The sequence below is a fragment of the Bacillus rossius genome, chromosome 6 (genome assembly GCF_032445375.1).
Source record: "Bacillus rossius redtenbacheri isolate Brsri chromosome 6, Brsri_v3, whole genome shotgun sequence".
Taxonomy (NCBI): domain Eukaryota; kingdom Metazoa; phylum Arthropoda; class Insecta; order Phasmatodea; family Bacillidae; genus Bacillus; species Bacillus rossius.
In genome coordinates, this window is record NC_086334.1 from 60,569,812 (window position 1) to 60,596,891 (window position 27,080).

General features: G+C 41.4%; 1 protein-coding gene across 1 annotated transcript; it reads right to left on the reverse strand.

The window, feature by feature from the left end:
* Positions 1–278: 278 nt before the first annotated feature.
* Positions 279–22,507, reverse strand: LOC134533248 (ganglioside GM2 activator-like). The gene is made up of 4 exons (XM_063370670.1): positions 22,055–22,507; positions 8,883–9,044; positions 5,193–5,366; positions 279–2,515 (listed from the first exon to the last, which is right to left on the reverse strand). The coding sequence occupies exons 1-4, from the start codon at positions 22,127–22,129 to the stop codon at positions 2,369–2,371; spliced, it is 558 nt and encodes a 185-aa protein (XP_063226740.1). The 5' UTR covers positions 22,130–22,507; the 3' UTR covers positions 279–2,368.
* Positions 22,508–27,080: the final 4,573 nt, after the last annotated feature.

Here is a 27,080-nt window from a genome sequence, read left to right on the forward strand (position 1 = left end):
AACAAACTACGGTATTCCTTGCGTTTACATCACCACTGCTTCATAAACAACTTAAATGAGCTCCGTTTTCTGAGCTATGTATAACTCGGATGGCTCTACCGCCAGCCACATTCCCATGGCAAGTTTGCTTGTAGCTTTGGCCGCTGGTTGGAACGGTTCAGTTACCTGTGGACTTTGTTATGGAAACCCAATGTTGTAGGAGAACAGCTACTGAGAACAGGAATGCTGTTTTCTTGTGGTTTTCATTGGCTATTTTGTAGGATCCGAATAATATATAATAAAATTATTCCGTTAGTAGAGACTAGATTTTTTTATTTTTTGCCAATTATATTTTTACAGCAGAAGATTTGGTAATTTTTTTTATTATATATGAAACTAAAATATTTCTTAATACTTATTTCACCAAAATACTATTTTTTTTTCCAACTTATAAAATCATTAGTAATAAGCTTGTTTAAAACAGAACTACTCGGAAAAATAAAACTTAATTAGCAAGTTTTTGTGTCTTGGAAAAATTTGTCAATGGCATCAGTGTTAAAACGTGCTATGTACTAAATAAAAGATGCTCAATCAAACAAAAAAAAAAATTTTTTTTTAAACCATTTAGTTCCTACATATTGGTACAAAACCCATGATAAATTAATTTCAGTCAATGAATTTAGTTACCATATTAAAATAAAACATTTTTGTAATTTGAGTTTAGTTTTGTCATTTAATATTCATTTCATTGCTAAACGGAGTATTAATGGCATTTCGGTGTTATATGTTATAGTGACATATTTTACGCGGTGTTATTTCAGTTTTATCACAATTCACCATATAATCTTGTCGCTACCCATTATAAATAGTTTTGAAATAAAAACAGTATTCTAACCAGTTGTATACAAAATCTTTTTTTCATCAGTTATTTTTTTTAACTCCAGGTCAGTCAAAAGTGTGGCTTGTCATGTTTATTGCACTAAGTCTGTGTTCTTAACCATTGTACATCTGCATTACTGCTGCCGTGAGTTTGAACACCTTTGTTTAGCTTCCTAAATCTCTTCTTTAATCTCTTACAGAGAAAGAGGAATGTATTACTTATGTACAGTACTGGTACCATATGTATATATTTGTATATGAAGTTCATTTTATAGTACAAATATAATTTAATTCAATGGATAAACTCATATATTACAGGTACATTTCACTGTTTGTTACGGTTTGCATTACAATAACCACCATGATCACATCAAATAAAATAATACTTCTTGTTAGTATTATAATACAGCACAGTTTGTTAGATGACTGTGAAGGTATGCTAACAACAAAAATTAAAAAGATTTATTACTCAACATACTGAAAACTAACTAGAATTCATAATAACTAATTTTGTTTACAGTTATCAGTCTGTTGTAGTAGTAGTTATTTGGAATGCCAACAAACACCTGACTTTCCTCACAGATTTTGTGATCAAACATATTTGGTAGAGAAGCTGCAGTCTTGAATTTCTTTCCACCTTGACCAGTTATATTCCATGTTCCTTTCCCACCAGCCTCCAATGCTGTGGTCGGGAAGTGCTGCGATGACAGTCACAGGTGGTGTTGGTGTGCGTGCGGTGGGGAGATCTCGCCGGGGTCGCCCTCACTCGAGCGTGAAGGAGGCGTTGTAGCAGGCCAGCCGCTGGCCGCCCCGGCTGAAGGTGACGGTGCCCTTGTAGCGGCCGGCGAGCACGCCCGCCCAGCGCGTCCCCGACACCCGGAACTGGCCCGACGGCAGTCACAGGTGGTGTTGGTGTGCGTGCGGTGGGGAGATCTCGCCGGGGTCGCCCTCACTCGAGCGTGAAGGAGGCATTGTAGCAGGCCAGCCGCTGGCCGCCCCGGCTGAAGGTGACGGTGCCCTTGTAGCGGCCGGCGAGCACGCCCGCCCAGCGCGTCCCCGACACCCGGAACTGGCCCGACGGCAGTCACAGGTGGTGTTGGTGTGCGTGCGGTGGGGAGATCTCGCCGGGGTCGCCCTCACTCGAGCGTGAAGGAGGCATTGTAGCAGGCCAGCCGCTGGCCGCCCCGGCTGAAGGTGACGGTGCCCTTGTAGCGGCCGGCGAGCACGCCCGCCCAGCGCGTCCCCGACACCCGGAACTGGCCCGACGGCAGTCACAGGTGGTGTTGGTGTGCGTGCGGTGGGGAGATCTCGCCGGGGTCGCCCTCACTCGAGCGTGAAGGAGGCGTTGTAGCAGGCCAGCCGCTGGCCGCCCCGGCTGAAGGTGACGGTGCCCTTGTAGCGGCCGGCGAGCACGCCCGCCCAGCGCGTCCCCGACACCCGGAACTGGCCCGACGGCAGTCACAGGTGGTGTTGGTGTGCGTGCGGTGGGGAGATCTCGCCGGGGTCGCCCTCACTCGAGCGTGAAGGAGGCGTTGTAGCAGGCCAGCCGCTGGCCGCCCCGGCTGAAGGTGACGGTGCCCTTGTAGCGGCCGGCGAGCACGCCCGCCCAGCGCGTCCCAGACACCCGGAACTGGCCCGACGGCAGCGTGTACACGCCCTGCGCACCACACGCCAGCACCGCGTCAGCCCGGCCTGACCGGTCCCACCTGCGCGAGACGTGATGGAGGGAACTGCCCCTCCCCACAATCCCAACATCCCAACTGTAGGGTTAACAACAAATAAATCTAGGTACTGCACTTCATATATTTTATGATCAATATTAAAGATATGACATATGTGTTAGAATTCAAAAAGCTTTTTCATAAGGTTGTTATTTTTCAAAATTTTGGGCTTCCCATTATTGAACTGGGAGTAATTCCAACACCACCCAACGTCCTTCAGTCATTCGCCCCTCCCGAGATTCACGGCCGTGTCCGCCCTGGGACCTGTTCGAGATAGTCACGTTACTTTCACTAGTCTCATGGCCAATTGCACCATTCTACTCTTTGATCCCGATCCAGGGATGTTAGCCCACGAATGATCTAAGGATTATTCCTCTAAACGTCGCGCCAACTCATACTGGGACTGCACGATCTTCATTCATACATTTCCAATCGGCGACAACAGGCAGCAGCAGGGTCAAATAAATGTTAGGTGAATTCCTATTGGCGGGATGGAACTACATGAGTTGCTACAATCGATTGTGACACGGTGAGAAAATGGTTGATGCGATTGCCACAAGATAGCAGCACATACAGTCCCTTCCTCATCTTTTGAATTTATGACTGAAAACAGCTAATAAAAGTTTAAAAGTTAATAAAAAACGAAGCACACGGAAATATGAATACGTTTAACAATAAAAAAGATTCTATTTAATATGGAAAGTAATCATTACGAAATAAAATACTAAACATTTAAAATATAAGTATTTTGCATGAAAAGAGGTTTTAACACTAGAATAAATATAATATTTTTTTAGTGTATTATATATTTTCTGAAATGTTGTAAATACTAAATGCCTAAAGTCTGTGAAAATGCCGGCCGTGTGTGCTCGCAGTGTCGATCCGCGATCATTGCTATGAACCAACCAGAGAGTTTGTTCTCATTGAAGTTCTCAATGGTCTTCACTTGGCAAAAAACACAATGATGCTATGGAAAATGTGGTCGAACAACGATCAAACCATCATATGACCTGAGATCACGCCGGAACTATAATCGTGCAACTGTCCATCAGTCAGTTACCCATTCATTTTGGACATGAATTTCCATGCATCACTGCAATATTATAAATATGATAAGTAAATGTACCATTCTACCTTAAATGTCATTTATAAATTATAGATTATTACTAATTTACTATATTACAATTTATTATTAAATATATATATAAATTAAAAGGATGATGATTTTCTTTGTTATAGCATTACAGAGATACAAAAAAAAGATCTCTGTTTAGCTGGGAAGTTATGATATTTATTATATATCTAGTCTACTTAATTTTATTCCAACAAAATATATCAAAGTAATTATTTTTCATGCAGTTTGAATTGTTAAATTCAAATTCAATTCAAATTTTGATGGAAATTATAACAAGTGCAAACTATGTAATGTTTATGAAAGCATTTTATAGTAATTGTGCATGTTGTATATGATAGTTGAAATCTGTTTTGTTAAAAATCTGTATTGAAATGTATCTACAGGCTGATGAGAGAGTGGAGACATTTTAGGTGGAACATGGGAAATGCAAGGAAAGTGACTGAAATTGGAGTGGTATTAGAAATGGCTGATGTTCACCACTACACATGGATAGTGTTTCCTCCCCCTGGTTCTACTGTGACCACTATTGAGTGTTGCCAAGTTTATAAGGCTGGTGTCGTGAGAGTGGTTGTTTTGAGAATCATCTAGGCATTCATAAGGAATATGAGTTTTGATTAATATTATAGTGACATACATATATATATGTGTTTATGTGTATATACATAATATTTATATATATATAATATTTGTATAGCTAAGAACATTTGAGAATAATAAGTTAACTAACGTATTGATAAAGAAAAAGTTTCTGATCACTGGTGTAAAGCTCTAGACCATATGTTAAATTTAAAAAAAAAGAGTGCGTGTAAGTCAGTACACGTGACACAGTGAAACTTCTTTGGCAAGTCAAATCTCAACACGTAAGTATATTGAAAGGAGTAAAACGGCAGAGAGCGAAAGATGACTATCTTCTAGATAATGATTAATTAACAATAAGTATTACTCACTGTTGAAATACTCACACCATAAAGAAAAACTATGCATTTTATTGTTTGTCCAAACACATGTGCCATTTGGAACATGCCAAATCTCTGAAGAAAAAAAAAGTGAATTTCATAACATAACTATGCGGAAAATGCAGGGACTCTCAACAGCACTCTCTACACTGCTGGTTGAACAAGGAGGAACGCGAGCGCTCTGGTAGCACATATAAAATTCAAGGCATTCACAGCTGACTGTATAGGATACCTATATTTCTTTTCAGAAATAAGCACATGTGCACACTGTCTTATTCTTTCGTTCATATTTCTCTCCCAGTTCGTTTTTTTTTTGGGCAGCGGATAAATCATTGGACAAAGAGAATGAAAACGAGCCCAGCAACGTATATACAGTAGTGCTCTCTTCATATCTCTTTGGCCAAGTACCATTTCTCTGTACTTTTCGTGTCAAGAAATGTTTCGCAGCGATGTTTCATGAGAACGCAGCCTAAAAGTGCGACCGTGATGGCGCCCGGAGAAGGGAAGTGAAGAGAGTCACACCTCCTCGACGGGGCAGTGGCACGGCACGTCGTGCTCGTCCAGCAGCGGGATGCACTGCACGGCGGGCGACACGGCGTAGCTGCACAGGTCCTCGAAGTCGCACGACCCAAAGTCCTTGATGCACGGCACGGGCACCCACAGGCCCAGGATGTTCCGCTTCATCGACACCGACGCCTGAAACACCGTCAACACTTGCCTTCAACAAACCAACACCGACAAATGTTCACATTGCATATGCACTGTACCATAAGATCATAACCAATCAATAGTTTTTGAAATGTTTTAAGTGCCGGTACATTTAAGGTGCTGCACATCCAAGCTACTAATTACCAATTATTTTTTATCTTGTTTTGTGCTTGATTAGAAAAGTCAGGGAAGTTTCACATCTTATTTAAAACTCTGTTGTCAGAAAAGACTCAAAAACCTATTTTGGTGACGTGTGAGCTGTAAAACATTGACAGCTTTGAAGCTATAATTTTGGTTCTTGATATGTTGTCCAAATGCCAGTTACAGTTGAGGAAGGGCTATTAAGGACGAGAAATATTATTTTGGGGAATGTTGAGTTCGGGTCTGAAAACTAGCTGGTCCGATGCGAGCCAGGCAGAGCAAGTGAAGGGTTAGTGCTAGAACTATGGTTGAAGAGTGAGGCAGAAGAAAGAGAAAATATGTGGAGGCTCATAATTTTGAGATGCCCGCACCACAGAAATCAGAGAAGTTTTTGCCGTGCTCTGGGTTGCAAAATACGTAAGTCTTAAAAACCATCTTACAATTGCATCTATGTTGAGTATCATCTAATTATTCATGCTGATGAAAAACGTTGATTATGAAATAAAATTATTACAAATCAATAAAAATACTCCTAAAGCCAAATAGGTACATAGAATAGTTAAACTTTGTACTAAACAATTTTTTTCCTATTCATTTCACATCAAAATAAATTGAAACATAGCAATTATTCTATAGTAAACAAAAATTATTTAGCATTAAACATTTATTTTGAGATCACTTAAAACAAAAACTTGGTTTGTAAAACTTAAAATAAGTAAAATATAACTATTATTACTGTGGTTAAATATATGCAAACATTTTTCATTCTTTGAAACAATAATCTTTCATGTGTTCGTAGTGGAATACCTGAAGTCCAATCATCACTTAAAACCTGCTGTTGAAAGCAGTTTTAAATCTTAACCTCATTTTAAATAAAGCTTAAATTATTGCTGAAGATCATTTTCTTTTTTTAATTACTAAACCTTTATTTATTAAATATTAGCCACAAGAAAGAGAAGCAACCATTTATTCGCCCGGGGAAAAAGTTTTTTTACAGACATTTAACAATATTGTTATTTAAATGTTTACAAATATGAGAGTTAAAATATACATTTAAGAAATTTTTATAATAAATATATTTTTAACCATAAAAGATGAAAAATAATCTCATATAATAGGTATAATTATCTACAGCACTGGTTTATTGATGTACAAAGAATTCACACTTAAATAAAGGGAAAGGTAAATGCAAAGCGACATGTAAATAGAAGCGTATTTGTGTCCATACATTTTAGATTCAGATGTAACTTTTAAAGATATTTATATTCCTACATTGCAATGATGCATTGTTGCATTTAACTGTCAGAGCAAACATTTGCTATAATATGAATCTAGGATGTATCCATCTTCTAAACAGAATGGGGGCATTTTTCAGAATTCAAACACTTTCATGAGCTATTAGGGTCCATGGTACCATACAATAATGAACAAAAGTATAATTGTTTATTTAAAAAAAAAACATATTTAACAATAGTTTATAGACCCTGTGCCTTGTTTTATTTAATTTTTACATTTCGGAAGGGAGGGGGGGTTAGCTATCTCCCTCTCCCTTCTCCCTCTGGATGAGCTCATTATGCGAATAGTGTTAACGTCCGAATCAAACATCTTGTTGGCTAGTCCCACAATTTCCTCAGTTACTGATCGCTATAATAGACTTAAATCATCGTAGTTGGCATTTGAAACAGCTAGGTGGTATACAGACCTTGACTTTTTACCCCGCCAAGACGTTTAGCACAGACAGTGTTGGAAGCCATCAGTGTAATAACCGTGACACAGGGATGATAAAATGTAAATCTCTCCTCCCCCACCCTTCCTGCACATCCTATAGAATCCTACATTATTTTAGTCATGATTCATCTTATTTCTTAGAAGCCACTAATCTTCTGCATTATTGGTTCAGTTTTTATAATGTGCACATTTTTTCTCTTCTACTAACGTAAAAAATCAAGTCGTTCACTAACTGCTATTAATGCTTCCTTGCCTTAAAATAATATATAACTAAAAATATGTTCCAAATCTCTTCTCGGGAAAGGGGGGAAAGGAAAAAAGACTTGACATGGTAAATTTTGAAAGAAGTGGTTCCTGGGAAATTATTTGACTAATAACAAAAGTGAAAGGTTTTAAGGGAAATAAAATACATTATTACAAGAATATAAGTATTGTATATTTAGTTCCTTGTCTTGCTATAAATCAGTCTCAGAAGTTGGTTCCCACACTTTCTGGTTGCCTTGAGAGAAGTTAAAGAATCGTCATGAGATGAAATAACAAAGTGAAGAATGTTCGGGGCCCTGGGCTGTTTACTTTTGAGGGGTAAAGTCTCCGTGAAAGGCAGTGCGGGAGCGCTGCCTGGGTAAATTTTAAATATATATATTATTTACAATTTTTATTTTAAGCCAAAGTGTAATTCATTTTTCTAATGTGGTTTTACTAATTTATTTTAAGAGTTTGTTTTATGGCTGCTAACAATCAAAGTCTGGTGAAATCGCGTCTTATGAGCCAATAAAAACATTGAAGGTTTTTCTTTTATGAAATCATAAAAACTAAGTTGAAATCAAAAGCAAATGGACATTAAATAACATGATAATAACCATTTAATTCTTCCACTTTCCATTAATGAATCTTATTTTTTACAGAAACCCAAACAAACAAGGAAAATATATGTAATAAAAAAATTTACGTACAGTTTATTAACGCGGACATAACTGTATAAAATTATTTCTCCTAACCCCGTTACAGATTGTCCTGAAAATTTGTGATTGTAAACTTTTTATAGCTATGGAAATACTTGTTAGAATTAAAACTAAAAACATGAGGGGCAAGTAATAGATAATTGATGCATTAATAATTCACCTAAGTCACTAACAATTTTATTGCACTGCAAACTGTTGTGCGAGTTATCTCAACGACAGCTACTCCCTACACTCCTTACTATTAATGGCTATTAAAAATTCACGATCAAAAATTTTCAATACAATCCGTAATGGAGTTTGAAATCTTCATGGGACTAAGAGAAATTATTTTAGTCAGTTTTAAATATGTGTATATTAAAAAAAATACTTTATTATTATTTTCTACACTTTAGTCTTGTGCGTGTGAAATTTTCAATCTATTTTTAAAAAAAAAACCTGACTGCAGCAGTCTGTGACGTAGGCACCGCCTGCGGAGTGTTGCGTTATGCATCCCCGCAACACAGTGCTGTTTTGCTCGTAGCCTAACGCCACGAATCTAAGGGGGCATTGCCAAACAAAACCGAACGTACCGACAAGAAACCGAGTGCAATCCAGTTCTGAGCTATGCTGAGAGTTCTCAAGTCCCTGGCTCATCGGGGAGTTGGTGAACCGAGACGATGGGAAAGGCAAGTACCTTCAGGGGCGAGCGCAGCTCCACGAAGTTGCGCATGGACCCGGACACGAGCAGGTCGCCCTCGTCCGTGGTGCGCACCGCCACGTCCCAGAACTGCACCGGGTCGTCCCCGGGCGCCGCGCTGCAGCTGTCGAAGGTCAGCTCGCCGATCAGCACCTTCCTCTGCGGCAAGGCCACCCCGCTCGCTCTGTTCGCTCTGTGCTCCGTCCGACAGTTTCCCAACACTCGTCCTCGGGCGCAGACAGACACATCATCCTAGCTCCCGTTAGGAGTAAGTTCGTGACTGGAACGGAAATGTGTGACCACAGTGCTGCCATCTGTGGCGGATGACGCTAGCCAAAGTTCACAAAGCCAAAGGGAAATAATATAGTATTAACTTTTTAATGAATTTTTTAAAAAAATATGGACAGTATTTTAAGAAGATACCTTGTCGAAAATCAGGCCCAAAGCCGGGGTTAAGAATTTTTTCAAGTACTTTTTTTTTTTTTTGCTTTTATCGAAGTTGTTCCATTGTAGTTAAAATTTTTGGTCTGCTGATCAAATGATTTCAATAGTTGACGTTGCTGCTCCGGCAGCGAATTCTAGCAGCGGGTGCGATTCGCGTCAATAGGCCTAAGCGTATTTGAAACACAACTGCTAAATTTATCACACTCGGGATTATTTGAAAGAATTCTGCGTTAAATACCGTGTCCAAGTTTCGTATTATTAATGTATTTACAACATCAGAATACGTGAATTAGCTCGTTACCAAGTTTAGATGTTACACATTTCTGGTTTGTTCTGAAAGACTACCTCAATTTTGATGCAATAGCTAATTTAGCGCAATATGATCTTAGTTATTGTTTCCTAAGTCATTAAATATGTGGCAAGAAATATGAGGGATTGGGCGGTTTTTCTTCTTTTCCCCACAAACTTGTTGTTCATACTTTGATTAATTTGGCCCGGAATGCTTCATCTCATAGAGCACGGGCGTAGCCAGAAAAGTCGATAGGGAAGGGAAGGGGTGGGATAAACTAGAGAATACATATCTCATGTAGTTCTGACTAATATAAACTAAAGAAAGTTATCACTATGCTCACACTCCGGGAATATTAATAGTTAATATGAATAAGAAGGATATAAAGTTGGGAATATTAGTACAGGGAACTCATTATTAAAAAAAAATATTTGGATATAAAACTGGAAGTATGTTTTATCAGTACCGAAATAAATTTCAAGTGGTGCTCTCGGGATAAGTGTTAGTAGTTACTACTAGTCCTCGGGATCTGCGCCGTTCAGGAGCGTTTGTACGTCAAGTTTCATTCCGTTTTAACGGGTGGGGGGGGGGGGTACAGAATACTCACTTTGCCCGCCGTTTGCTTTCGAATTCTTTACTTCTGTTGGTGGGTATGAGTGATTGGTTTATCGAGTAATGTATCCTCCATCCCCCCCCCCCCCTCGCAATTACTCCCTTGGCAACGTTGTTAGCATTTAAGACCGGTCCACACGCAACGTTTTGTACACAGTTTTCACTGCGCAGGCAAAACTGTGCAAACAAAAGGTTGCAATTTAGCCGTGTCCACACAACACAGTTTGCCGCCAAGTTTTATCCTATCAGTTGCGAGAATTCCTTACTTTGGCCAATTATTTCCGGTAAACCGATCTCAAAGAATTAATGTGTGTGTGTTTTTTTTTTGTGTGATTTTTATCTCTGTTAGCCACGATGTCAACCTCTTTGTATTTTTGCACTTGTGCTTCATATGCTTGACTTTTTTCGTCCCTATCGCTATATTCTTTTGATTTGAACCGCCACAAACACGGAAAGGACTTGCACAGACCAATGAACTCTGTTAGAAATTCACGTGAACACTGTCGCAAATCGGTCATCGTTGAACATACTACACTGTTCCGGCACAAATACCGAGGGAGAACTGAGCCCCGTGTACGGAGAAGACGGAGGAAGTGTCCACACGCTATGACAAATCTGTGCAGGTCGACTAAACTGCGCGGACATAAATGCTCTTGGCAACAGTTTTCCTTCTCTGTGTTCCGTCTCCGCGCAGTTCACAAAACTGCGCAGTTTTCCAGTCTACACACTACGTCTTGTCTACAACGATGTAAACTGTGCAGGTAAATCGTTGCTGAAGACGTTGCGTGTGGACCGGCCTTTAGATCGTGCATGTGGCGAGTATACCGGAATGAGACAAGCAATGGCTCAGTTTGTAAGTTCTTTATTGCTTCTGTGAGAATTCGGGTACGTAGCTGAGCCAGAAGCCGGAGAAGGAGTCTCGAGTTCAGTAACTGATGCTCGTCCCAGTTCCCTCACAAAACGTCATCTCAACCAGAATATCAGCTCGCGTACCGCACTGGTGAGAGTGTGTGTGTGACGTAATTCAGCAGATTGAACCTTTAAAACGACGGCGCACGGATGATTGACGCGAGGCTGAGACACCGCCAGCTGTGTCCCCGAGTGAGTGTGATGTAGGCCTTTTGTTGACGCCAGGGAGCTGCTGCAAGGTCGGCCAATGGGAGTGGCGCCAGCGCCGGACAATTCCCGGCTGCAGGCGTCACAACAGGAGGTGTCACGGCAAGGTGACATCCCGCCTGCCATTGTGGACAGCCCGCCGGCTAACCTACCGTTCACAACCACAACACGAGCAGTTACGAAGTTTACCGAGGTGAAAGGTTAGGTTAGGTTCGGTCAGTGTAATAAATAATAGTTCTTTTTATTTCGGGAGTTTAAGATATGTTATCGTGACTAAGATTAAAAATTTGTTAGGTTAGCGATATTTTTAATACCACTAAATGACTGTAAAATATACGCATACTTGCAATATGGTGTTATTTAACAAGCTAACGGAAAACTTCGGAGAACTCCGGAACAATTCGGGTGTGGCTCTCATTCCTGTGGACTAAGCGTTAATTGCATGTCAAGTCGATCGTATTTGATTATGCATACCTGATTGACTTCAAGACGTTAGGAGGGGGGGGGGGGGGTTGGAACAACCCCTCAATAAAAATCGGGAACTGCAAAAAACTCCCTCAGAAATTTTTAAAATATGAACGGGAAAACACACTTTCTCAACAATATGAATACCCTTTACTGCTTTATAAATGTTGTGTTAAGCAAAGAAAAAACCGATTAGGACACCAATAAATTACACTACAGTAGGTAGCTAATAGTATAATACCTATTTATTTCTGCAAAAAAAAAACATGCTCACATTATTGTTTGAAAAACTGGAAAAATGAAATGGCTGGCATGTCTGTTGCTCAGGTCTGTTCTACAGCGTGGTCGATAGAGACGATAACACGCAAGCAAGCATAGCAGGGATGTTGGGGGAAGGAATCGCCCATAGCCTTTAACAACTAGCTTCACATCTTTCGCCTGGAGTAACTTCAGGAAGCCACTGAAATACCGACATCAGGAAGGTCGGACTGGGGTTCGAACAATGGCGATCTAGTGCGAGTCCTACCGCTCCATTCCATTCCCGTCAACCACTCCTTCATCTACACAGCGGCTCTTGGCGTGAGTACAGCTGGCAGGCGGTGTCTTGTACCCTCCTGATCGCACACAGGCCTGCGTGTGCCAACAGCTACAGAGCGTCCCACTCTCAGGCCTGTGTCACACGAGGAAGGCTTCACACAGGCTCCGCTACAAGATAGCCAAGCCTCCGTGGCGGAATGTATGGATGTTTCCATGGAAGAAACAATCACACACAGAGTTCTGACTGGTGCAGGCCTAGCTTGTGCGAATAGTTTTATTATAATACTAAATAATTTTTGTATTGTATAAACATGAATTTTTATCATAATTATCGTATAGTCTTGTAACTGCTGCAACAGACCACATGTTAACAGAGTTTCAAAATAATAATCATAACTTAAATCCTTCCTCAATAACAGTTTTTAACATTTGGAGAGACACTACCACTTCATTCAGATTGGATAAAATTCCTACCTTCTACGAAAACGTCCTCAGAAATTCGAACACGACCGATTATAAAATACTTCCATGCAAACGGCCAGTGCTCTGCGAATTTCACAGAAACATCCAAACTTGCTGGCATGGAAGACCTTCCAAAAGAACTTCCATCGTGCGATAGGGTCTTTAGACTGTAATAGGAAGTGTTTGAAATTGAAGGTATTGGATATTGCTTGTTTATTTATAAAGTGAACATTCAAAACTTCGTATGAATTAGCATCAACGGTGTGAATCGTGTATTGTTTTAAGTTAAAAAGAGACGATTTATTACAGATTTATGATCGTGATAGTTGGTATAGGCATTACTAAAATGGATTCTTAAAATGCTTCTCGTTCTCTCAGAATTCCAAAGGAGTACACTCTCCTGAACTTCTTCGTAACGTGTTAGAGACTTGGCAACAGCGCGCGCCATAAGCCGTGTTCTGCAATCCAAGTGTGAGACGGTCCCCCCACCCCCCTCCAGCTTTGCGACAGTACATATATAGTGATTTCGACCTACGAACTTCAGCTGAAGGTTCATCATGACTAAAGTTTAAACATTTGTGCGATTTATGGTGTAAAGTGCTTTTCAATTATGGTGTACATTTTTAAAGATGGAGCTAAACTTTTTTTATAATAGGGAAAGTATTTAAGATAGAACATCTGGATTATGTTCAGGGACGTCTTAACAAGGGGGGCAGCAGGGGCGAGTCGCCCCCGTGCTGTTTTGCATGGGGGGGGGGGGGGCGAGAGTAGCATTTCGCCCCCTTCCTTTTCCCAGAATAAATGTTTGGTCCTAAAAGTAATTTTCTCAACCAGTAGTTACAAACGTTGCATTGGTGATCACATTGATTAGAAAATCAAATTTATGATTGCCAATATGCTGTAAAATGATTGCAAATTCCTAGATGGTATTTTATTTGAATTGTACTATAGGATCTACTGTCAGAGTATCAAGCCATTCCATGGCCCAGAACAACAGAGCGGCAATTTGTCGAGAGGTCGAGATATAGGGATGATCGTTATTTAACGTAGCTGTTATATTTTAACCGTTATCAAACAATAACAGTTACATTGTTGTTATCATCGTTTAGGGATAAAACATTGCAGCATTTTCCTGGAAATAGAGCCATACATAATAAGATTATTATTTGCTTCATGTTCAAATTACGATAATGAAATTAATTCTTTATAAGCTTTTTAAGATTAATGTCTTAAATTAATTTCTTAGCAGTTGTTAAACTTAACTACACTTGGATTTCAGTCCGCTGTAACTCATATCGTAGTAGTTTTAAATGTAGTAACATATTATTTAAGTTGAAAAATAAAAATTCAGTAAAAAATGTATTTTGAAAATTCCTAGAAATAATATGTTCAAGCTACCAATGTTCACAGGTTAAGGAACCAAAAAAATATCTATTTACATTAAATTCCAAGACCGAAGCTAAGGGGTAGATCATTTGGGTTGGGTTATTTGTCACCCACTACCCACGATATTTTAATCCATATTTAATACATACAACGTCATCAAATTCTTGGAATGGTATATTTAATATTTTGGTTCGGAAACTCATTAAATAGCACAATTTTGCATCTAAAATTCCAAATTTTTCCGGGGGAAGGCCCCCGAACCCCCCGCTCTAGGACTGAGGTAAGTGTGATACATCTTTTCGCCCCCCCCCCCCCCCCCCCCACTCAAGAAAACGTTCCGACGTCCCTGATTATGTTTAACTGAATGAAGTTCTACAACCACCGCGAATTTCATCGCTATCAAAAAAATCATTTTACTAATTTGGGTTAGTAACATGTCACAAATATAAGTCGTAAACAGAATTGTTACTCGCAATTATTTAAATGAAATAATATTTTTTCGACAGCGATAAAATTCACGGTGGTTTCCTCTTCACCCCACCCCTTTTTCGTCTGTTTCGGCCTATATTTTGAACTTTGGACACGGGTGTCACACGCGACACGCGGAGAAACCTCAGAGGCAGGCCATCAGCCGTTGTGCGCCTGCGGTGTCAATTACTACCTGCCAGCTGATTGCCACACACTCCACGCGTGACGTCACCACGACAGCCGCAGGGGCATTTCGCGCGCGGGTAAATTGCCACTACCAGCCGACCTTGAAAAGTTCGAAGGTGGTGGGGGGGGGGGGGAGCTTTTTATGTGACAGCTACCGAGAGAATTTAACTACTTGTCTGGGCACGAAGAAGGGTATTCACTTGTTGCATTGCAAGCGTTGTTTAATATTGCGATTATGCTAATTATCTCTTCAAAATTAGTTTCACGTCATTCTGAAAAGTACTGTAGCTGCGATCTCATCCGATAAAATTGACAATTACTTCATTTTTTATAATGTGCGATTACATCTCCTCCCCTCTTCCTTTATTTTCAGATGGATAACGGTTGAATTTCTTTGTGATGCCGGCCTGAAAAACCTACAATACCAACTTCATTTTTTTTTAAACATACGTGTTAGATGATCACAAATGATGCATTATTATTCAACACTTCGCCTATACTCGTATCCTCTAGCACGTGACTTCCGGCCCGAGTTTAATCGGGCAGAATATAAAGACACGAAAAACACCCGATTTTATACACAAAATTAATAAAACTGTTCGTAAGTTAAAGTTCGTTTTCTATATCTATCAAAACCCTCATCTTGGGATGTAACGTCATGGTGGCCATTATGGATGATCTTTACCTACGACCTTTTACTTTAACTTTGACCTTTGGCCTTAACTTTGACCTTGACATTTGACCTCGATACACCATTTTGGATTCCACCATATTGAAATCCTCACTCACATATGTTGCATTTTTTGTTACGGTAGAACATTCCGCCATTTTTAAATTATGACATGTCCGTCATTTTGAATTACGACATCGCGGCCACCATTTTTTTCGTCAGCTGGAGGCAGCCATATTGGATCTGACATCACAGCCACTTTCTTCGTTTCTGACATCACAACCATCAACGTTTTCGTCTACTGGAGGCCGCCATCTTGGATGGTGTAATGTCCGCCATATTTGTTTCTGCTATTTGGTCCTAGAGTGTACCAGCATCACTGTCTCATGCCCATAAGGTCGATGTACCGTTATCTACCAGTGCTGTTATGACCCTTATTAAAATATTATTTTTTTAATACAAAATACTTTGGATGCGAGGTGATTTGGACATTAAGATGCACACATCTGTGCTTAGTGTTCACAAGAAAATGTAACGATGCTTATTCAAGAAACATTAAATTGAGAGCAGGTTTTTGTATGTTGTTGGTGAAATGGAATATCAAAATGGGAGCGTGATATACTGATTAACATAAAAATGAGCAGACGACAAACGAGTCTTACCCTTGGCAAATGAAATTTTTAACAACAAATTAATCGCATAATTCTAACATGGTAATACGTATGAACTGTATATCATATACCCCATCAGTGCAGCAGACTTATGTTCATATAGGGGGCGCGAAAAAAAAACAGTAATGGTTATCAATGTGAATAAATCCACGCAGCTGAAGAATTAACTACCTCGACAAACTAAATTCAATGTTCGCTAAAACGCGTCCAGACAGAGGCAACAGTGTTGGATGAGATCGACCACGTGTCACGCGACGTCAACTGATACGTCACGTGACGAAGGTGGTCCGGCGTAGACGCGGCTTAATCAGTGCCTTTGTATCATAGACATTTCACTAGTTAGGTATTTATTTAACTTTCAATGCTTGCACTACCTTACAGTTTACCGCTAGTCATTTTATTTGAAAGTTGAATTGGACTTGCGTGGATCTGGCATCCTTCTTCCGGACTTTCCACTCGGCCTAAGTAAAAACTAAGTGTTATTTGTTCAGAGGGGTCTGGGTTAGGGAAGACTAAGTGCGAATCATGCCGAAGCCTAGGAACCTATAAGCCTAGTCATGCAGGAAGGGTGGCACGCATCATACGCCGAGCAGCCACGGCAGCAACTGACGCCACGACCAGCGGACAGACGTCACGCCGCTGTGTCCCGGGGCTAGTCCCCGCACGAGGTCCCCGCGAGCCCAGGACGTTCTCTCCGCGCGCCGCGCCCGCCCACTGACGACTCCAAGTGAGGCCGAGTTCCCACTGCTTCGGCGTCTAGTACCGTTACCACCGTCACTCGCCCACTGACGACTCCAAGTGAGGCCGAGTTCCCACTGCTTCGGCGTCTAGTACCGTTACCACCGTCACTCGCCCACTGACGACTCCAAGTGAGGCCGAGTTCCCACTGCTTCGGCGTCTAGTACCGTTACCACCGTCACTCGCCCACTGACGACTCCAAGTGAGGCCGAGTTCCCACTGCTTCGGCGTCTAGTACCGTTACCACCGTCACTCGCCCACTGACGACTCCAAGTGAGGCCGAGTTCCCACTGCTTCGGCGTCTAGTACCGTTACCACCGTCACTCGCCCACTGACGACTCCAAGTGAGGCCGAGTTCCCACTGCTTCGGCGTCTAGTACCGTTACCACCGTCACTCGCCCACTGACGACTCCAAGTGAGGCCGAGTTCCCACTGCTTCGGCGTCTAGTACCGTTACCACCGTCACTCGCCCACTGACGACTCCAAGTGAGGCCGAGTTCCCACTGCTTCGGCGTCTAGTACCGTTACCACCGTCACTCGCCCACTGACGACTCCAAGTGAGGCCGAGTTCCCACTGCTTCGGCGTCTAGTACCGTTACCACCGTCACTCGCCCACTGACGACTCCAAGTGAGGCCGAGTTCCCACTGCTTCGGCGTCTAGTACCGTTACCACCGTCACTCGCCCACTGACGACTCCAAGTGAGGCCGAGTTCCCACTGCTTCGGCGTCTAGTACCGTTACCACCGTCACTCGCCCACTGACGACTCCAAGTGAGGCCGAGTTCCCACTGCTTCGGCGTCTAGTACCGTTACCACCGTCACTCGCTTCAACCATGTACCGGCACGACAAATGTTCAAAACGAGTTCAAGAACAAACGTTAACACAGTAATTACAAAATAAAACCACATTCACTTCCTGAAGAAATCTTTAATTTTTCTAGTCACTCTTCCAAATTAACATTGCCTAAAGCAGCGGTTCCCAAACGGTGGGTCACGACTCGATCCTAGAACTATCACAAACCATCGAATAAACCATCAGAAAAGATAAGAAAAATCTAAACAAATCGGACTGTGTGCAAACACATATCTATTGTTAAATAAATAACTGTTTTGCTACAAAGTGCTTATATTTTGTCAGACATTTTTAAAATCAGAACACAAATTGTTTATCAATAATCAATAGATATCTTAAAAAACCACATATAATATATATATAACATATGAATATATTTACAATATGTGATGGTAAATCATATATACATAAGGAAGGGATACGATACAAAAAAGGTTTCTTACTCCACCATGCACCGATAGACCGTGGAGGTATTCCTATAAGGAAAGATGGATCGCCAGCTGAAAAAGTTTGGGAACCTCTGGCCTAAAGCATTCAAAATAATATCGTGCAATTTTTAAAATAATTAAATAGAAACAACATTACACGGCTTTGACAAATATCGTCGTGCCTTATTCATGACATAGCTTGCATGATGGCGATACACGTTTATTTAAGCTAATAGCTTTATGTATGTTTTAAGTACTCGCGTTTCATGGTTGTGATTACGTAAAATGTATGTCATTTGTAAGCTGCGAAGTTGAAAAAAAGCGAACGCAAACTACAAAAAATATATACGTCACAGATTTTGTTGACAAGCTCGGGACACGTGGCCAGTTCGTAAACAAGACGTGACAACTTCACGGTTCAGGTACTCGCTCAGTGCTGGCTCACGATCTGCCAATATGAATGTGATAACCAGCCAGAGTTAACACCGAGTTAGCATCGAGTCGGCACACGGCTGGTTCGGAGCCCAGTTTACGTTTATCTTGGAGAGCCCGTCGCCTCATACCAACACAGTTACCTATTGCTTAGCGATACTTATTTCTGACAGGTAGAGTGGCAAACGAGACGTTACTGCGCATATACTCACTCTACTCCTGTGTTCACTCCACAACCGCGTCCTTCCGTGTCCATAGCAACTCCCTGCTCTTCGATACTAGCGCCACACACGGCAAGTCAGGGAGTCACGATACCACGGCGAACAAGACACGCTCAGCAGCCAATGAAACACACGGTCGCCGTGACGTAACAAGACCGAATACACGCCCCGCAAGGAGATTATATTTCTTATTTCGCGGTATCGTGCCGCACGACGGAAAGCAAGACGGAAACATTACAAAACTAAACCTCAGAAATATTTACTTACTTGGTAAATCTTTATTCTAAAAACCGAAATTTCGTTTTCAAGTGTGGTTACACTTATATGTTTTTAGTGAGCCTTCAATTTTTCATGTAAAAATATATAATTCTACAGTAAGACAAAATTTAATTTTGATTCTTTGCACAGCTAACAGTAGAATTATATATTTTTCTTTATTTTATTTACATATCTATAGCTTGCTTCTTGTATCAAAATAAACTTAATCTCACTTTGTGCCACAGACGACTACAGGTTACGTTTTTATGCACTTCAACTGTTAACAGTAAATATAGGCTTTATACGGGGTCTACACTGTTTTTTTTTAGCGCATTCTATACAGTATTTGGCACGGGAAGATTGGCCGACAGCTATAATTAAGAGTTTATCGTATTAATAATGTCGTGGTATTGTGACAAGCTATAAAAGGCCCGTCTAAAACACACTGCCACATTGTTACATGGAAAACTGCCCTGTTTACCATTGCGATGTCCAATGTCCGAATCTACTGATTTCTAAAGTAGTATTCACCAGAGCGCAGTAAATATAGTGTGTCAAAAATATATATACATATACTAGTAGCAAACGAGGCTAGGCTTTATCAAGGCAAACACTAAAACAATAGTGGACCCAGATGCTTTTGGAGGGGGCTTAAGCCCCTTAGCCCCCCCCCCCCCCCCCTGGATCCGCTACTGCGTATGTTTAATGGCATGAGGAGTTCATAGACACCATTTTTTTTTAACTTAGATACTACAAATTACTATCTCGGATATGTAGAGATCTATTTACCATTAAATATGCGGTGTATATAAAGCACATAAATACAATTAACTAATTAGTTAAAAAATATATAAATAAAAAAAATAACTTATTCAAATGAAATATTTATCTCTTATTGTATCGGGGTCGCTGCACGGGATGCATGTCGCTGCGCGTGTCGCGTGTCGCGTGTCGCTGCGTAGGTTATGTTGAGGCGCCGCAAACCAGATGGCAACTGATTGCCGGGGGCAAGTCGCCGAGCAGCGACACGCGACACGCGACACGCGACACGCCTAGAGCCACTCTTCCAGCAACACACGGGTACTGTCTCGGCACCACGCTCGTCACCAGTTAGTTCAGTTAGTCTGTTATAAATAATTTGTGAATTTTAACTAAATTGTATCGTCTACCATGCCTTGACAAAGAAAACAAGAAGCCAAACAAACACCAAGTTATTGCAGTGAAGTACGGCACTGCTCAGTTTTAGTATGTGCTGTACCTATTATATAGCTTTGCTGAATAATGTAATTTTTAAATTAAAAACATTTTACTATCACAAAATAAATTTGGCTTATTTGTAAAAAAAATGCATTATAAAACACGTAATTTAACTATGAATTAATTTTATACGTCTATGATTAATATAGGCCTACCTAGTACGAAATAATAAATCCAATGAACTGAGATTTGTACTTCAAAATATCATAGCAATTAGGTAGATGAACAAATAAAATGTATCAATTCTTTTCTGAAAGCACAATATGTATAATCCAGTACTTAATCTGTCAATAAGAAAAAAAAAGTTTTTTTTTTTTCCAGTGACGAGGTTCGAACCACGTTAAATATTACGTCTCAAGCATCACAAACATTTCTTTCCATGCCTATTTTAGTTTACCAAATATATTCCTGGGTAGTTTCATTTGGGACACCAATACGTTTGGTATATCCCCTAATGTTTATGTAAGTGAATCTGCGGGTTTATGTTACCACACATGAGTCCGCCATCTTGTCTACTTCAGCTCGTGGGTATAGCAACACGTTCTATTACGATTTGGGCTAAGACTTCGGGTATGAAAACATCTATACCCAGAACCAGACCCCTTATATACTAAGGAGCTGGAATGTTACCTACACGTCAGCATGCGCAGTAACAGAAAATGTATGAAATCTGCTACGGAAATGGGCATCGTCTATCGTGCGAGGCAAAGTCGCGGAGACTTGGCCCTACGACTTTCATGTGACTGGTTGCGGCTTGTCACAGGGACACAGTTGTCGCTACTCCCACGACCACTGGCTGACCCGTCCAGTCAGAGCTTTCACCGGCGGCGGGGTGCTGTCGTAACTCGTCTGTCTTTCTAATTCATGTGTTACTAACGTGTGATAGATTTCGTTTTTTCTAAGTTATGACTATTCTAAATTGCGTCTTTGAGCTATAGCGGTTTTACGTTGTGTGTTTTGGTTATGATGGTTTTAAGTTATGATGTTCTAAGTTATGTAGTTAGGCATTGTATTTGTATTTTAAATTACCTTTTTCAAACATATAAGTTGTGTTTTTCTAAGAAATGAAATTTCTACGTTTCTAAGTCGTGTTGTTTTTTTTTTTTCCCTCCAGTAAAGCGTTTTCAAATATAACAGTTCAAAGTTGTGTGTTGCAGAGATATGATAGTATAAAGTTAAGATTTGTTATGCTACGATGTTTCTAAGTCGTGATTTCATATTTATGATCGTTTTAACTTAAAGACATTTTAAATATTTGCAGATTTTAGAGAGGATTCTTAGCTACGCCTGTTGTATGTGGTGACTTTTTTTTTTTTTTTAAGTTATATGTGGATCCTTGAGCCACCCAAAAATTGAAACGTAGAATATAAAAGTAGCGGATATCTGTGGAAATATCCCCTCCGGGGGTCGTGACCATGGTGGAAGGGAAGAGGTTGAAATCGTCAGATCGCCTAAACTCGTCCTCTACTGCGCATTACGTCACCGTGTTCCCACCGCCCAGTCCACGTGCAGCGCGCTTATGGGGATACCACGCGGAGAAAATTATAGTACCTAATAAATTACCGCGAGGTGTAAGACCGCTTTGAAGCGTGAATTGTAAAACACGCTTATTTACCATACATTCATGATAGAAAAAAACGAAGTAAAAAACTGTCATGAGGGAAGTGTTTGACTCACCTTGCTGAAGAACCCTCCCAGCGCCGGCCTCCAAAGCAGCAGCAGCAAGGCTGCGCAGCGCGCCAGCTGGAACATGGCTCCAGACTCCGAGGACCCCGGCACTACTTGCCTTGCGAACAGCTAGCCGTGCCTGCGACCATACCTACTCCTGTCTGATTGTTCTCGGTCACACACGGCAACTTACTCTTCGGAACTTCCGTTTTTCATCTGCACGAACGCTCGCGTGTACTTGACAACACACGCCACACGGGAGTATTCGATACGGAAGCCGCGGACTCGCACGACCTCACGGGCGACTGTCAACTGTCGACTCTCGCCGGCGGTGACTGCTGGCGCGTGACTGCACGCATCGTGTCCCCCCCCCCCCCCCCCCTCACCCAACCGCCCTGGGCCACGACAACTTCGCGCGCCTCGTTTACCCGGTACTGCGCGGCTCTTTCAGGGAACTCCCCCACTCCTTCACCCCTCCCGTTCTCCTCTCCAGGTACGGCACCTCCGGAATAATGGTACACCGGCACCGAAACAATGGCACGGTTTCTTTCAGTACTCGCCAGAGATATGTAACATGTAACCTCGATTAACGCGCAACTTCGTGTGTCCACGTGTAGCAAATACACCTATAATACGATACTCGGACACGAAATTTAATGTAGAATTATTCTTTAAAATCATGCCGAAAGTGATAAATACAAGCAAATTGTGGCGATCGACATAAAAATTTGTTTCATACTTTTGCTGGGGCGTTACACATTTCAGTTCAAAAAACAGTAATTGCGTTTTGACCGACATGTAAAAATGTTTAAATGTGTTACGATGCAATGGAGACTTATAATCTTCAGCCAATTATTTGATCATGCACTTGGGACGTTCTCCCAGTGTGCCGTCTGGCATCACTGCAAGGAGTCCCAGTCGCCATGGTCCAGATGACGTCACTCCCGCACGCACTCGTTCCGCGCGCCAACTGCATCACGCACCCTCCCCTCCCCCACACCGCTCTAGCGACGAACAGCTGACTTCCTGTGACGTCACTCGCACACACTAGCGCTGCGCCTCGGGACTCAGTCGAACCAGTGCAACTTAAATATAGCATTAAAACAAAAATAACCTATCTTCCCCTATAAAAAAATTACGTAGCACTTTACTAAATTTTATTTACTAAAATTTAATTTAAAAAAATGACCAAGTAACATTTTAGTTCATGTAACCAACATTGCAAAAAATATCTACCTTAAAATTAAAAACTAAATCAAACCAATAATTATAACAAAATGTCGCATGAAAATTTATTATAAATCTTTAAAAAATACTGTTACGTTAATATTTGATAAGTGAACAACCAGTGCGTACTGGCGACTGGTCACGGAGCTGGACTGCACCGTCACCACGGGGTGTGCCACGGCCTGAGGGGGGAAACTGCAGTGGTTCCCCGCATGGGGGCGCGAGTCCTGGACTCCGCCCTCCTGGGAATCCAACACGGCCCCCGTGTATCCAAAACCAGGGGCTCTACCCGCTCAGCCAACAGATTCTGCTCGAATAATACAAGGTATGGGAATTTTACACAGTCATAATTTTCAATTATTGAGTTTCTCTGTTCACTAGGGTGACTTGATAAGTTACTTGGTTTGATATTAAAGAAAAATAATTTGATTTCTTAACGTACTTCATATTTGGACATAGTCCCCTCGAAGTTCAAAGTTTAGGCCCCAAAATTTCGCCAGCTTTGCGATTCCTTCGCGGAAAAAAAGTTTCTTCGAGGCATGTCGAATAATTGTACTTCCTGTAGGTATGACCACTTCATTTGACTGAAATTTTCGTCCTGCCAGGAAAGTTTTCAGTTTCTGAAATAGATAGTCCGCGGGAGCTAGATCTGGTGCATAGGCAGGATGTGAAAGCAGTTCAGATCGCAACTCGGCCAATTTTATATGAGCGACAAGGCTTGAATAAACAAGCGCATTGTCATTGTGAATAAATAAATAAATAAATAAATATATATATATATATGCAATCACCTATCCAATGGATGAAACTCACTTCGCCTTTTTCGAAGCTTGTTCGTCATGTCCGATATATTGTCTTGACTGCTGTCCTCGTTTCTGGGATATAGTTTTTGTCCAACTTTCGTCCACTGTCACGAAACGGAGGAAAAAAAACTCTAAGGCATTCTTCTCAAACCCCAATTGTCAGAAGGTGTTCGCATGCGAATTCGCTTTTGCTTCGGATTGGGTAAACGAGGACCCAACTTGCACAAAGATCAGTATGCAAAATGGGGCGAACCCGCTCAGTTGAGTTGCCTGTGGCCTCTGACAAATGGCGCACTTTCACTCGTCTGTCGGCTGAAACCAAATCACGTTACTTCATCGATGATGGGCGACAACAGCTAACATCGGCGTACTCGAATGTGGTACTTCTTCGATGCTTGTTCCGCCTCGCTTAAATTCATTCACAAAAATAAAACATAGTCCTAGGAAAGATATGACTCACCAAATTTAGGTTAAATACTCTTAAGGATTTCCTTCACGATTTCCCTTTCTAGAAAAAAAAATAATTGAATCATACTATGAATTTTAAGTTTATAAATGTTTCACTGTTACTCGAAACACTTCTGTGTAAACAATTTGCATTGAATTACTGTCAAAATGTCTTGAGACCGCAGAGCATTCATTCACGACTATGTGAACAGATGAACGTATGTTAGCATGCGAACTAAATTATTTACAAAACCATCCTCAAACACTCACCAAACTTGAATAACGGTACATTTTCGCGCCATGAGGACATAGTACATTGAACATGGTACACGCACCTAGGTTACGGCACGTGCGACAACACTGTCGCCGGCATGACGTCACCGGACAGGTTCCCAGCGACCTCAATCACCGGCGCTGGACCAACGTCACAGGAAGGTCGCCGGAGGAAGTGACAGGGGCTGGCCCATTAAGTCATTACGAGCAATCTCACCGTGTTCGCAGACCTCCGCGCTTACACACGCTACACTCTCTCGTGCAACACGTCACGGCTAGTACCTGCCTCCACCACAGAGCCCTCTCGCTTTCGTATCGTTCCGCGAGGGGATTACATGCGTCTTGCTCCCAAGCACTCGTCTCGCTCTTTGGTATCTATCATCTCTCTCTCAGGCAAACAAATAAAAGTTCTAAACATGATAAAGGTGGAATTTTTTTTAATACCGGGTACATAATGTTCCCATACGCACATTGGCAACTTAAATATCAATTACAAACGCCTCAAGGCCTATTTTATACTATTTTAAGCAGCCATTTTATAATTCTTTCATTGTGATCGCGAATTATTTTTCTAAAAATCGCTAACGTAAGAAGTGGTGTTGAGCCCTCTTTAATGTCTGTGCTGCCGTCACCTTAATTATAAACGAGCACAACTGTGCTAAGAAAAACTCTTTACCTGAACTGCGAATTTAAAACCCATTTTTCATTACCCTCCTGCAGCTCACTTCGTGTAGAAATATTACGGGTAACAACATCTCACAAGACAATAGAGGCAGTCTATATGTTTACCCTTCTTCCTTACACCTGCACATACTTATTACCCATCTCGTTGTCCTGCACTGCAACTTCTCCAGCTCTTTTGTTTGTATCACCAGATATGGATCCCAAATCACTGCAGCATGCTCCATCATCGGCCTCACAAATGGGTAGTAAACTTTTATCTTTATTTCTGTTTCCTCAACATCCTGACAATCAATCCCAGCCCCCTACTCAACTTATTTACAACCTACTGTACTTGCTTCCCTCATCTCAGGATGTTCTGTAGGGAAACCCCCAAGTACTTGTAACTTTTCGGTCTCCTTAATCTCTTGGTCCTTGCAGCAGTAGAATTCCTTTAAAACTGTCCTACTTATAAACCTAACCACCTTAGTCTTGTTTACATTTAACACATATCATTCTTCATTGCCCAGCACTCTGATAGACTGTACCCCCTCACCCCCTGACTCACTGTTTCACACGTCACATGGTCTTCCACAAACACTGGCATTCACCTGCTTCCCACCACCCAATGCTTCTACCATGACCTCCTGTAGACCGGTCACCTGTGTCTCACAAGAGAAACCCCTCCTAAAACAATGTAGCTCCTCATTCATCGAACCCAACTATTTCGCCAACCAAATATCTGGCTAAGAGTCTCCCCATCACCTTTCTCACTCTATATGTCAGGCTGACTGGCCTGTAGCTTACAGGGTGTGCCTTGTCACCTCCATTGAACATAAGGCACCACCACTGCTTCATTCTGCATCCTCGGTAACCTCCCTTATTTAAGCGACTGCGCAAAGAACAACTTGAAATATATATGTCTGCTTACTCCATAGCTTGAGGCTGTTTATAATAACATCGGGACCAGCTATTTTCCTCCCATTTAGATTCTTTACCTCCTTTATCATATATTTCATCCATATTTTGAGATCACTTTTCTTTCTTTTTGCTCCATACCAAGCTTCGCCATTCAAACAAACCAACAGATACTGTTACGTGCAGCAACTGTGCCTTTTCCAAGTCCCCCATAATCTCCTAACCATCTCTCCCCATCAGTAAAGGTAGTCCGTCTTCTCCCTGCATTGGTTTAGTAAGATATGCCCATTTTCTCTACACACTTTTGTATATCAACATGTCCATGTAAGCATCTCTTGCCACCAACATTTTCTTTTTCAGCCCCTCCATCTCTGTTTTTTTCCCTCTTGCCTCCTAGTTCTTGGCCCTAACATGAACCCTACTGCACTTACACTTCATAACCTTTATTTCTCTTCCATAGTAGAGATGGTTCCTCCTTTTTTATTCCACCACTTCGAGAACAAAATAATCCATCTGCTCCAGTTTATTTCTCACAGATACCAATTTGTTATCTAGTTCCACAATCAATGCCCACCTACTAAACATGTACTTCCCCATTTTCGGAGCTTTTTGATACACCATATATTCCATATAATAGACGAGACTTAGTCACAAAGCAAGTAAAATAAAGAGTGGAAACTCAATACTATACAGTAACGACCGCGCTT

What these genes read in the sequence shown, in the direction of transcription:
- LOC134533248 (XM_063370670.1), bottom strand. Translation starts at nt 22,129, where the DNA reads ATGTTCCAGCTGGCGCGCTGCGCAGCCTTGCTGCTGCTGCTTTGGAGG. An exon ending in TGGGAGGGTTCTTCAGCAAG is followed by an intron (nt 9,045 to 22,054) that starts GTGAGTCAAACA and finishes GCCTTGCCGCAG; the next exon opens with AGGAAGGTGCTGATCGGCGA. An exon ending in AGCTGCGCTCGCCCCTGAAG is followed by an intron (nt 5,367 to 8,882) that starts GTACTTGCCTTT and finishes ACGGTGTTTCAG; the next exon opens with GCGTCGGTGTCGATGAAGCG.